Raw genomic sequence first — 13,150 nt, forward strand, 5'->3', positions numbered from 1 at the left:
ATGCATTTGGATAAAGCTAAATAGTTAAAAAATCAGTTTTTCTTTTCTGTAGAGAATGGCCTTTTTGCTTTTTCTTTTTCTTTTTTTTTTTTTTTGTTTTACACACAATAGCATATTAAGAAATGAGCTGGAACTAAAATGTCCATGCAGTTATTCCATTGTGATGATGTGAAAGTTGTATGTTGTAGGAGTGATCGGTGCCTGCTGTCTGGATAAGCTTTGAATAGCTGCTTTCATCAGCCGCTTATTGCTAAAGACAAACCATCACTAAATTACTGGTGCTGTGAACTACACCTTTCTCCTGCAGGGAGTGCTGTCACACCAGCACAACAGCTAACAATATCAGCTGATCCAACAGCAGGGACGCCTCACTTTATCCACGATTTTGTACAAAAGCCCCATCTCTTGTCATTTTCCCAAACTGTCAGTTCTCTATAATCTTACATGCTAATAATGTTTTTTTTTCTTTTCTACTGCTTATTACAGCGCTACAGCATATTAAACATTAACAGGAAATGTTGGTTGTCTTGTGTGAAACGGCCGCCACCATGTAAGATGGATGGTGTGAATTCATCACCTACAGTGGTGCCTTTTTTTTAAAAAAAAAAAAGAAAAAAGATTGTCTTTTGATAAAATACATGAAATGGGACATCGACGGCTTGTTTCTTTGTTACCAGCTGTTTGTAAAACATTCTTAAATGTCTTGAATGAGGAGGCCTCCAAACACACTTGGTTTTGTAGAGTTACAGGCCACTTTATTGTGGTGTAAATACGCTCCCTTCCTCTTCTCTTTCATATGTATGCTTTTCTGATTGAATGAATGACTTTTTTTTTTTTTTTTTTTTTTTCTTGGAAATTTTCAATGTCATTTTCAGTGGTACTTTGCAATGTCACAGTGGCTTGTTTCAGTGCTTCATTCAATGTATTAACCAGTATCCTTTTGCAATTAAAACAGTTGTATTTCACCTTTCTGCTCTTGACCCCTCTGCTTTTCTGACCTACAAGATCAAACACACTCTAAGGTCCTATTGTTTGTCTGGAATCACAGCAACAGTACTTTGCTTTTCACACCCAGAAATCTGGATTCATGGTTTTTGCCAGGAAAGTCAGAAAAGGACTGATATAGTGTGCATATATTGTATGTGTGCAATACTAACAACCAATGCTGGGCGTGTGCTTTGAATCTATTGAGTCACATAAATAGATAAAAGATTTACAAGTTAAAAATAGTATTGTGTTCATGTGCATCTCACTACAACACTCTCTCCATTGCCATGGAAACAGGAAATCTGTCTCTCACAATGAATGGTGACCAAACACCTGAGCTGTTAACGTAGCTATTTTTTATTTCTAACAATGCTGAAGGATCGTGTTGAAATATGTCGTGTCATGCTCTTTTGTCTGCATTATCAGTATTTCTAAGCAGTGATGAGATTATTGAAATCCTACATTTCATGTTTGGAAGCTGCACACAAAAATGTGTGAGGTAGCGTGATTTTATCCAGTTTTTATTCACTGATGAAATTTGGTATATGGATCAATGAAGCTGGATGTATTTGAACAGCTGCCCCAATCCATATAAATAACATGTTCAACAGTGATAAGACGATAAGTCTTTGTAACAATACACATGAATTATTTTGTAAATCCATTTATCTAATGGTATTATGCAGTACAGTATTAAATATGCAACATCGTACTACAGTTATACAGCTTTATTTTCTTTCTGGACCATGACTGGACTTCTTTTTGATTGTGTTTTATGGTTGTATATGCCCCCTTCTGTTACTGCTGCGAGACCAAATCTAATAGTTTGAATACAACAGTGTAGTGTAGTTCTGGCGGCCTCTGCTGCAGGACCTAAGTATGGACATATGGACACCATAGACGCACATAAAAACGCACATTTACTTTTATTGGATGTCTTGCCATCTGCTGGCTGCAGTGTGTGTGTGCTGTAATTGGGCATTTCTCTCTAATGGGTCGTTTTCTCTGAAGGAGAAAAGCATTAAAATAAACAGCTGAAATCAAATCTGAGATGATTCTGCCAAAAATGAAGGAAGATAATCATGGACTAATAAGTGTACCACAAAAAGGATAAATGTTTAATGCAGGCATTGAGAATTGCATGGTTGTCTTTGTTTGCACACGTCTAGGTCATTGCAAGGTTAAGTTTGTTCTTTAAGTAGTTAAACATTTGAAATATCAGCAGCATTTGTCAGTAATTGTCCTTTTAACAGAGGCCAGGCTGTATAATATCACAGAGTCTGACTCATTTATCGGCTCAACTGGTCCTTTCATTCTCTGGTCCCAAACACACAAACAGTGATTTATTTCAGGCCGACTGATATATTGAATATCGCTCAAATCAAGCAAGCATTCAGTGCAGCCATTCTGCCAAAACCATCATTTGTGGGACATGTGGCTATTTGATAAATATGGGGGGAAACTGTTCATTTTCAGCCAATAGTGAAAGAACAGACATAGTAAATAGAAGTACTTAGTTCAAGAATTAAAATGTGTAATTCCTGAGGTTTGGAACAGAACAGTCTAATCAAGTGAACAATAATCTCTGATGACATTATCACAGAAAATCTCAAGCACCTCAGTTAACATAGTGGATTTGGAAGAGAAGGGGCCTTTATTCCAAAATAAAGGCCGTTCTGCACATCCCGTTCTCTGGATTGGTTTCACATTTTGACGACAATAAGGGTTGAGGTTCGCCACCTTCTTACTTTGAGAAAAATGGTTTCATGTTCACAAATATTGGCTTGACTGTGCAAGATTACAGGACAGATATTTCTTCTTGACCTAACCTGTTCTCATGAAAATGCAAACACAGCTATCTATTACAAAAGTGTGTGTCAATGGATAATGAGAGTTTTAAAAAAAAAAAGAAAAAGATAAAGGGAAGAATCTATATGTGCCAATATCCTGACAGATCTCTGCTGGAGTTTGAGCAGAAAGCTGTCAGCTGTTATTGTTGTAACAACAAAATGTAAATAATCTAATAATTTATAATAACAGCCCATTGAGGATGATCCTTACACCTCACAATACATTGGATAGGCCATACAACAGAGTCGTACTGTGCTATTTGTGGAGCGTTCCTGACTGAGTGGTAATCTAAAGGTTCTCCTCAAGGTGGCATTAGAAAACTACTGAAAGCAGCTGCTGCAGCTGAGCACAACACAGTAGAGGTGCAGGTCAGACAGTAAAGAAACTCAGCTCTGTAAAATTAAGAGGAGCTGTAAGAGTTAATAATTCAGCAAAACCCAAACTGTTAAATACATTAGACGACATGAAATAAATAATCGTACTGTATGAATAAACTAGCTGGACATTCAGAGATGACTTTACATTCAGTGCTTTCTGAGACATAAACATGAAAACTAATGTGGAATTGAATTATTTAGGAACATATCAATTCAGCCAATGAAGAAACCTCAAGGACCTCTTCACAGACTTGTTAACATTTACCTAGTGCAGTGTGTGAAAGTGACAGCTGTCTTCTTTATGAACATACACCATGTGACCTCATATTTCTGAAACACCCTTTTCCCATGAACTTTTGCTCATTTCTGAAACCCTGCATTATTCTTTTCTCATATCACAGTGAATCTGAATTGTTTACTTTTATTTTGGAAATTGCTTCAGTTTCTCTTATGTCCTGTCTACTTAACCCCTGTGTGGATTCATTTTATTACTGTTGGATCCCGGTGTTCTTCCTTTGCTGTCTGTTTTACCCTCAGTTTAAAAGAAGTAGTTATCCACGCAGGATTTTTGTCTGTCTGAGAGAGTCAAAGTTAAGGCAGAGCACTGGGTGCCTGCCAATTTCTCACAGTTCACTCAAGTGTGAGGATTTCACATGACTTAGTTATATTTGTTTGGTTGATTTACCTCTGGCTAAATGAAATATTTTTTTATGTTTTAATAGGGCGAAACAAAACAAAGCAAATTAATAAACATAAATAGATGGGACAGAGTATCCAGCGCAGTAAACATTTCATTAAAAAAAAAACTAACACAGAACAGGACGAGTTTTTGCTTGTGTCACCTGTTTGCTGTTGAGTGGTGGGACCAAAGCTGTTCAGTTTCAGTTCCTTCCCTCCCTTCTTTTATTCATCATATCAGCCTTTGCAAAACACCTCCTGCTGCAGAGAGGTGCTTGCCAGACCAGTTTTCAGCCAGTGTTTGTGTGTGTATGTGAATGTGTTTGCGGAAGTCCTTGTAGACAGAAGGTAAAACTCAAGAAACTGGATTAGCTTCCTGGAAAGGTGTAACACGCTGGTTTATGTGATGGATGGTGTAATAGAACTGATTTTAACACAACTCACCGGAGCTTAACAGGACGTTGAATGTTTCTGATCCCATCACTCTGAGGATAAGACACACGTGAGTGTAGCTTTTAAGATTTTAAGTGCGTTAAACTTAAACTCAGTTTCTTTAAATCAAGGATTTTATTACTAAACATTTAACCTGGCTCTGATTTAACTACGGTATGTGTGTTTGTTTTGACTGACTGACTTTGAGACATCTTCAGGTTCTCCAAAATTTTCTCAGGTATGTACATGTTAGAACCTGATGACGTGTTATCTGATCTGAACACTTTAACCCTTAGGAGTCTGCCATCATGATCAAATCACATGACCAGTTCAATGGTCTGGACTTGTAAGGGTTAAGCAGTGGTTCTGATATGACATACGTGTAGCAGCACGTATGACAAAAATGTCTGGAATCTAAACTGCTGTCACCTTTACACATATAACAAAACACATTTGCTGCGTCAGGAGCAAATAGAGACCTATACTACACCCACTCTCCACTAAAGAAGAGCAAATGACCGACCAAAAATAACCTGCCTGGACACATTAGCCAGGACCTCTCAGACAGATAACGCTCACACATATGCACAAAGACCCTTTACCCAAAGCAAAAAACAAAACCACTGGGTGGTGATAAAATCCAGTAAATTGTAGAATAGGACAAACACAGCCGGGGTGTGGCTCTAACAGCGCACATGTATTAATAGGTGACTGCTGAGTGGGAGGGTGAAGGTACAACACCTGGACACTTCCTTGTTCTGAAGCAGGAAGGAATACATTTCTACTGTTGTCTGGGAGGTACGATGGGCTTTTATTGTTTCTTCTACTATTGTTGTGTTTTTTTTAAGCAGGTAACAATTTATGGTAATGTTATGTAAGTTAATAAGTTCTGTCCTGTTGGAGGAATCTAGCATCCAATAATGTAAATTGGGTGGAGCGTATTTGTTTTGTTTTTGTTTTCAATCAGGATACATGAACTTTCATCAATGCATGAGATACTGTTAAATCTTGTATAATGCTGATAATTCACCAACTGTTACTTTGATGCATTTCATGAATGAAAAATCATGAATTCATTTGTGGATTTATTTTAATTCATATACTGTTACCATAAAGTATTACTGTATAATATTACACAATGTTTTTTTTATGTTAAATGTTTATACTGTGACACTGCAGTTCCAGACATTTAATTACAGTCCTTGTAGAGAATGAACTTTCTGTCAATTCAAACCGTTTCGCTTCCAGTAAATCAAATTTGCTGTGCTCTAATGTGTTATTCTTGGCAGAAATAAAATATCAGGATAATCCTATTGGCTCATATTGTCCCAGTCTACCACTACGAGGTCAGTGTGAGGGGACCAACAGATCAGGAGTTAAAATATCATCATTCCCAAGAGAATATGGTTTTGTTGTTCATCACTTCCTCTGTCATAAATGCAGTGCATTTTTTAACACATAGTCTGGAAACAATGCCAGTTATATTTTTTGTCCATGAGACAGCAGACTACTAAAAATAAGTTTACATCAAATGTTACCATTGGTCAGAGAAACGTGTAGCCTTCCATCTTAGGGCTCGTTCTATATAAACCCAATGTCTTGTAAATAGCATTTTGTATCTTACCATGTAAACACTGTAAACCATTGGTAAACCTTGACTCTCCTGAGGGACTGAACTATTTTGGGCATTTTGCTGTTATTGTGGGAATGAAGTAACACAAAGATTTTCATTGTACACCTCAGAAACTTTCGAGTCAGAGGTTAGAAGGAGATCTCCCCCATATGACGTACGCCAGAGTAAACACTCTGCTTCCTGTCATCAGTCTGCAGCTGTGAGGCTTCAGCATCTGGACCATGTTCTCCTCTGCCAACCCGTACAAAAACCAGCACTACGCTGAACTGAAGAGAAACTGTATCAAGGACAAGATACTGTTTGAGGATCCAGAGTTTCCTGCCACCAATGCATCGCTATATTTTAGGAAACCACCTCCTGGAATTGTGACATGGAAGCGACCAAGGGTGAGTGACAGTGGTGACAGATTAGTGCACGTTATGAAAAGAATTTAACTGAAAAAGCCACAGATACCAAAAACAGGTTATCATACAGGCTCAGTCTCTGACACAAACTAAATCAAGAATCAATTTCTATTTTCCTTTCTTGGTAATGCTTCTTCTATTTTTTTTTACTTAGACTTTAAATCCTCAAGAACAAAATGTGTAAAGTCCATTGTGTAAACTTTTTTTTATTACAGGAGATAACCAGTGAGCCCCTTCTGTTTGTGGAGGGCATCAGCTCCCATGACCTGAACCAGGGAGTTGTGGGAAACTGCTGGTTTGTCGCTGCCTGCGCCTGTTTGGCTCTGAAGGAAAACCTCTGGAAAAAGGTGAGTTCATTTGGTCCCTTTCGCTCTGTAAATTGAAGAGTTAGTGTATTTGCTGTTGGTAATCGAACAGTATTAAGGTTTAGTGTAACATATGAAAAATTCACCTCAGGTGGTTTACCTTACGAGCAACAAAACTAAATTCCTCAAAATGACTCAAAGTATTACTGTCTTCACTGGAGGACTGTATTATTTAAGCCACATTGTTCTTTTGTTGTTGTTGTTTTTTTACCATTATATAAATACTTTAACATATAAACTGCTGTTACATCTGGGTGAGCTGAGTGGAAGAGAAGCTGGATAATCATGAGGAATGAAGATGTTCAGCTTTGAGTAATAAAATGTTTTTCTGGGGTTTTGTTAAAGAGGTTTTTCCACTTAACTTCAGAAAATAAATCTGACAACATATAAGTGATCTAGACAGTGTGAGTGCTTTCCAGTAATAAAAGCCTTTTGGTTAAAACCTTCAACAACAATAAATAAATAAACTACATCCAGTACTTGTTTCCAATTTAGTTGGAGGAGTCGTCACTGCAAAGTTGAACCTTTTACAGACAACTGGATTAATAACACTCAAGATGTGTTGATTCTGAAAAGATTCATGTTTTCTATGAAACAGGGAGTTTGTGAAAACGAGTTTCACAGCTACTTTAACCCTTGGCAATGTTTTTTTTGCAAATTAAACATCAGCATCCAACTACGCTTCTTCTACTTTGCCCTATATACTGTAATACACATGCAGTGCCTTGTATACATAATATATGATTTAAAATTACAATTTATTAGCTGCATTGATAGGGTTTACCACAAATTACCCTTTAATGTGACTGTTGTTAATCTATTACTCATGACTAAATGACTCAGTCGCACTGTTGTTTTGTGTGTGTGTGTTTACAGGTAATTCCTGACTGGAAGGAGCAGGAGAATAATCTGAAACACCCTGAAAACTATGCTGGAATCTTCCACTTCCAGTTCTGGGTGTTTGGGGAGTGGGTGGATGTGGTGGTGGATGACCGGCTCCCTACAATCAACGGAGAACTCATATACTGTCACTCGAAAACCAAAAACGAATTCTGGAGCGCCCTGCTGGAGAAGGCCTATGCCAAGTCAGTAAAGTTGAAGCAAATTTTTTCTTTATGAAGAAACATATTTTTATCTCTTTTTCTTTTCTTTGTAGGCTACGGTATTCATATTTATATATAGCTGATATTATTGAAAATAGATAATATTATAGATCATTATCATGTTATGTTAAAATATAGGACAACAAAAATAAAGCATAGATCAGATTTTTACTTCAAGTACTACGGCTTGTACTGCAAATAATAACAATATACCTGCAATGCATAAATAATGAAACTATTGCTGCAATGCATATACAATATTTAAAGTAAGACAGCATGCTGAGTAAAAGCTACAAATATATATATAGAATCCATTTTGTTTTCAGCTGCATACCTGAATATTATACATATTATATTTTTAGATTTTTGATACCAGCTAACTTCCTTCTAACTAAAGTTGTGTTTACCCTGCGTCCAGGCTGGCCGGCTGCTATGAGTCTCTGGAGGGCGGAAACACTGGAGATGCTGTGGTGGATTTCAGTGGAGCTGTGGTCGAAACACTCAACCTGGAAGCAGATGCTTTTTATAAGGACCAGAAAAAACAAGACCAGCTGTTTGAGGATCTACTTAAGGTTTATGACCGTGGAGGAATAATAAGCTGCTCCATTAAGGTCTGAGCTGCTTCTAAATGTTTGTGTCTCTGCTTCCTCTATACCTAAGAGAAACTGGTCATTGTAAATTATTTGTTTATTACTCAGGCACAACCTCATGAAATTGAGGCCAAGATGGCAAATGGTCTGGTGAAAGGCCACGCATACTCTGTTACTGCAGTAAAGAAGGTGCGCTTGGGTCATGGGCTGATTGCGTACTTCAAGAATGAAACCATCCCTCTGATCCGCATGAGGAACCCCTGGGGCAAGATTGAGTGGAAAGGAGCCTGGAGTGACAGGTGAAAAGTGGCTAAAGCTCATTTATACTCTACAGTTTTTTCCACTACAGGTGATGCAGTGGTGGTGTCAGGCTTTCACTATCGACCGCTTACTGCATGGAGATTTCAAAAGTGAATGTAATAAGGTGTAGTTTGCTCTTTCCTGGACAACAGAGTGTATTTTCAGTAGATTCTCCTGGTGAGTAGCAAAAATATATAACAACAGCCAGAGAAACTTGTCAATCCTGTGGCCTAATTCACTTCCATCTATTGTCCAGCTATATGCACACCATATTACATGTTCCCATAATGGGAATCTGGACAAACAGCAAAGAAAGTGGATATTTGCTATATGAGTGGTCAGTCTTGTCATTTTTTAAATCCACCGTATCTGCTGTATGTCTAACCTGGCATCTATTCTACACCTTTATAACTCAAAAGGTGGAGCTTGTGTTAATTCTGACTTTAAAACAATTTTTCTATAACATATTTGTATCTCCTTTTGTATTCCTGAGTGCATTAACCGTCTGCTTGTTGTTTGTCAGCTCTGAGGAGTGGTCAAAGATTGGTGATATGGAGAGGAGCAACCTTGGCATCACAGTGAAGGATGATGGAGAGTTCTGGTAAGTCATGAAGTTCCTCCAATTACAACAGTCCACCTGTGGTGTTTGTTTCCTCAGTAATGCATGTTCTGTTTGCATCTACAGGATGTCATTCACAGACTGGTGCAAGTTCTTCACAGAGGCAGATGTTTGCCGTCTTATAAATACTTCAGCGATCAGTCTCCATAAGCACTGGCATGAGATTGTTCACTTTGGGAGCTGGGCCAAAAATGCAGATCCTCTATTAAACCGCTGCGGCGGCTGTGCAAACCACAAACAGACGTTCCTGCAGAACCCACAGGTACTTCAGACACTGGATAGCCTCTTGCCACGCATCGCCTGTACACATATATATTCACTACTTTTCAACTTCTTTCACAGTATTTGTTTGACATTACAAAGGAGACCGATGAAGTCCTCATCTCCTTGCAACAGAAAGACATGAAGGTCCACAGAAGAGAAGGGAGAGGAGAAAATCTAACCATTGGCTTTGGTGTCTTTAAGGTGACTTCTAGACTAAACCATAACTCCAATATGCTTTCATGATCCAAATAATAATTCATTTATAAAGGTTTGTGAAACATTTCCCAGAGTTCAGAGTGAGACTGACCAAAGAGGAGTTCATTACAGAGGAAATGGAGTTTGTCTGGGATGAGGGCGTTAGTCAAATGTTAATTTACTTTGGGGGGAAAACAGGGATTTTCCATCACATTTTGACTCTCGCTTCAGTCAAGGAGTTTGGCTTTGTATGACTTTTCTGCTCATTTATTGAGTAAAGAAGAATGGTGAAGAGTTGTTTGTAGCGACAGGCAGACATTACTTAATAGGTTTATCAGAACCAAAACAGACCGTTTCAACAAGTGGCTAAATCATACCCGATTAAACACAAAGAATGCACATACTTCAGTTGATTGCTTCAAGCTGAAACACGGAATGGAAACCAACACATTTGATGACTTTTCTGTAAACAGAGACTGTTGGAGGCCTGTGTTCAACTTCTTGTGTGCTCATTGTAAAACTCTCCTGTAGTATGGAAGATTTTGGTGGTATCTAGAGATTAAAAAATATATGCATTTGTTTTCCTTCTCAGTCATACCCTATAATGTGCATATGTGAAACCACAACCTCACAAACAGCTGAAAAAGCACAGTAATAGCATAGTAATGTGTTTTACTAGAGGTTAACCTTGATTATTAAATTGGTAAAACATGCCAAACTAGGTTTAATCTCACATACCGAGAATAGATTGTCCCATTTAAATGCAACCATGTGGGTCAAATTGACATCAAGTTTCCCTGAATGTGATTTACTTCTCAGTGATCTGGCTCAAGTACAAACACACTATACAGCCTTATCATGGTGACTGAAGTGTTGCCAAAGCTGCAAGTTCTGGGCAGCAATAAATGTTGGTACTGGTGAGTGTGTGTGTGTGTGTGTGTGTTTGTGCATGGCGTGCTGAAGATTAGATGAGATAATGCCTTATTTGTCCCTCAGTGGGTACATTTACTGCTGCAAGCTTGAAGCCATAACTTGCATGTGACCTATGTTAACTTCCGGTCTTCATAAAAGCAATGTATCCTCCTCCTTTATGTGATGGACCCCAGACACTGTGTCCATGTTCTCTGTTTTATGTTGTCATCCACTGCTCCTTGTATTTCTCTGGTTGAGAAGTGTTCCTGTGTAGTCATAACTGATAGAATTTGTTATTAAATTTGCTTGTTAGACTTCATACCTGATGAGGAAAGTCAGGGGGTGATTTTTGGAGGAACATGAAATTAAGTCCAAATGCGTTTCCTTTTTATCAGGTGGAACTGAACAGGAAATATCGGATGCATGACATCCTGACCCAACAGTGCGTGGCGACGTCCACCTACATCAACGCTCGGGCAGTGTTCATGAGACACACGCTGTCGCAGGGTCGCTATGTCATCATCCCCACCACCTTCAAGCCTCAGGTGCTGGGGGATTACATGCTCCGGATTTTCACTGATGTGGACTCAGGCTGCAGGTACGGAGATGTGATGTAAAGCCAGTGACAGTGGGAGGTTAAGTCAGTGCACTTCAGCAGCATGAATGTGTTTAAAAATTGTAATGTTCACATCTTGCATTAGGAGACACTTAAGGGAAACACAGATGTTTTTTGTTCATTGCAGACACTGATAAATGGACAGTATCCAAGAAAAGCACACAGAGGAGTGTTTTGGAGACTATAAAATTTACCCATAATGGTTGTTGATGGTCTGTTCATATTCAATCACTTATGAATTAATCACTCTCCTGCTGCTTTCCTTGGCCAAAGCTTTTTCTTACGTTTCTAACATTCGTGTTGGCAGATCTGAGCACAGAACCAAATCACATACAGGTCATCCAAGCTGTCTAGTCTAACCAGTGTTGTCATGACACATGAACATAGACAGAGACTTCTCCAGTCTTTTAGTTCTAGCAAGAAGATCTAGCAGGAACTCTGCTTCTATTGTGGTCATTTCACTCTTTTCTGCTCTCACAGGGAGCTGACTGAGGATAAGCCAAGGATAAAATGCTGGAGTTCATTCCTCGGGTACCCCCAAGCTGTGACTCACATCTATGTCCACGGAGCTGAAGGGCTGCAGAACCAGGACCGCACAGGAGGTTAGAGGACTTTCTAAAAGCTAAACTTTACCCCAGGGCCCCATTCTTCATATGTGGATAATTCCCTTATTCACTGGTCAATGTTTAACAGTGATCAAAACATACCTACCTCACGTGACTGCAGTTACATGATCAGCACTGAGCCAGTCATCTTCCAATCTATCTTTACATGTTTTTCTGCAGGTGCAGACCCTTATGTGATCATATCTTGTGAGGGGACGTCAGTGCAATCCACCATCAAGAAAGACACCTTGCAACCAGACTTTGCAACGAGCGCCATTTTCTACAGGAAGAAGCCCAGAAAACCCATAACTGTGGAGGTAAGATGGGAGCTGTCTGGTCCTGCATGACTGTAATCAATCAAATGAGTCACCAACCCTGTGTTAAAGCCCTACGCATGCGCTGTGGTCATTTTGAAATATGTGACAGTAATATTCTTCCTCAGTTGTGGAACAGCAATGCAGTGAAGGACGAATTTATGGGCCAGGTGGTGTTGTCGGGGTCGGTGCAGGACACCACCAACCCCCAGACGCTCCGGCTGAGAAAGCGAGGTCAGACTGAGGAGATGCCTGGTATCATCGGTGTGAGGATCATCACCTCGACTCAGCTGACAGCTATATGACCTCCAATCGTGATCTGAAACAGCTGACTCTTTTTCAGTGTTCAACTATTTTGCAAACATCTTGTGAAATTTACTTGACATGTGCTATGATCAAAACCAGCAGCACTATAACCAGTTTTCAACATGCTTGTGCAGTATCTGATCAGACCGAGCAGAATTTTACATTATACACATGTTGGTGAATTATGTGCACAGACAAACAGGGCATGGCTGGACAGATTGAGTGTCATGTTTTGTTACTTTAATTTCATGTTTTATTTACTTGTATTACTTTTTAAAAATGTTTTTTTTTTTAAATCATGTGTAACATAAAACATTTTTATATTCATGTTTTGCTAGCTGCTTTTAAAGATATCATTTTTTTTTTGGATGTTACACAATAAATACTGTGATTAATCTCTTACCCAAGTCTTACCATACAGTTATCATAATTATGCAGCTGTCATAATACAGATCTTCCTATATGTACAAGTAATATTAAATAGCGTTATATTACTTTAATGCATTTTCTGTGCCTTTCTTCCATCAGTTTGTATTGTCAGGTTTTAATCGTATGGTAACACCTTCAGCGGGAGAAGTCTGACCTAAGGATGACAAAAG

The 13,150-nt window shown here is 38.7% G+C and overlaps 1 protein-coding gene across 4 annotated transcripts; it reads left to right on the forward strand.

Annotated features, from left to right (window-relative positions):
* Positions 1-4,148: 4,148 nt before the first annotated feature.
* On the forward strand, positions 4,149-13,142 carry LOC113142770 (calpain-5-like). 4 transcript variants are annotated; one of them, XM_026327997.2, is made up of 14 exons: positions 4,149-4,395; positions 5,033-5,123; positions 6,069-6,344; positions 6,578-6,709; positions 7,604-7,812; positions 8,249-8,441; positions 8,529-8,719; positions 9,244-9,321; positions 9,406-9,601; positions 9,682-9,804; positions 11,106-11,308; positions 11,807-11,928; positions 12,112-12,248; positions 12,374-13,142. In XM_026327997.2, the coding sequence occupies exons 3-14, from the start codon at positions 6,180-6,182 to the stop codon at positions 12,548-12,550; spliced, it is 1,926 nt and encodes a 641-aa protein (XP_026183782.1). In that variant the 5' UTR covers positions 4,149-4,395; positions 5,033-5,123; positions 6,069-6,179; the 3' UTR covers positions 12,551-13,142. The 4 variants fall into 4 exon arrangements, with proteins under 4 accessions (XP_026183782.1, XP_026183783.1, XP_026183784.1 ...); XM_026327998.2 differs by having other exon boundaries at positions 6,149-6,344; XM_026327999.2 differs by lacking the exon at positions 5,033-5,123.
* The last annotated feature ends 8 nt before the right edge of the window (positions 13,143-13,150 follow it).

This window comes from Mastacembelus armatus, chromosome 14, assembly GCF_900324485.2.
Source record: "Mastacembelus armatus chromosome 14, fMasArm1.2, whole genome shotgun sequence".
Lineage (NCBI taxonomy): Eukaryota > Metazoa > Chordata > Actinopteri > Synbranchiformes > Mastacembelidae > Mastacembelus > Mastacembelus armatus.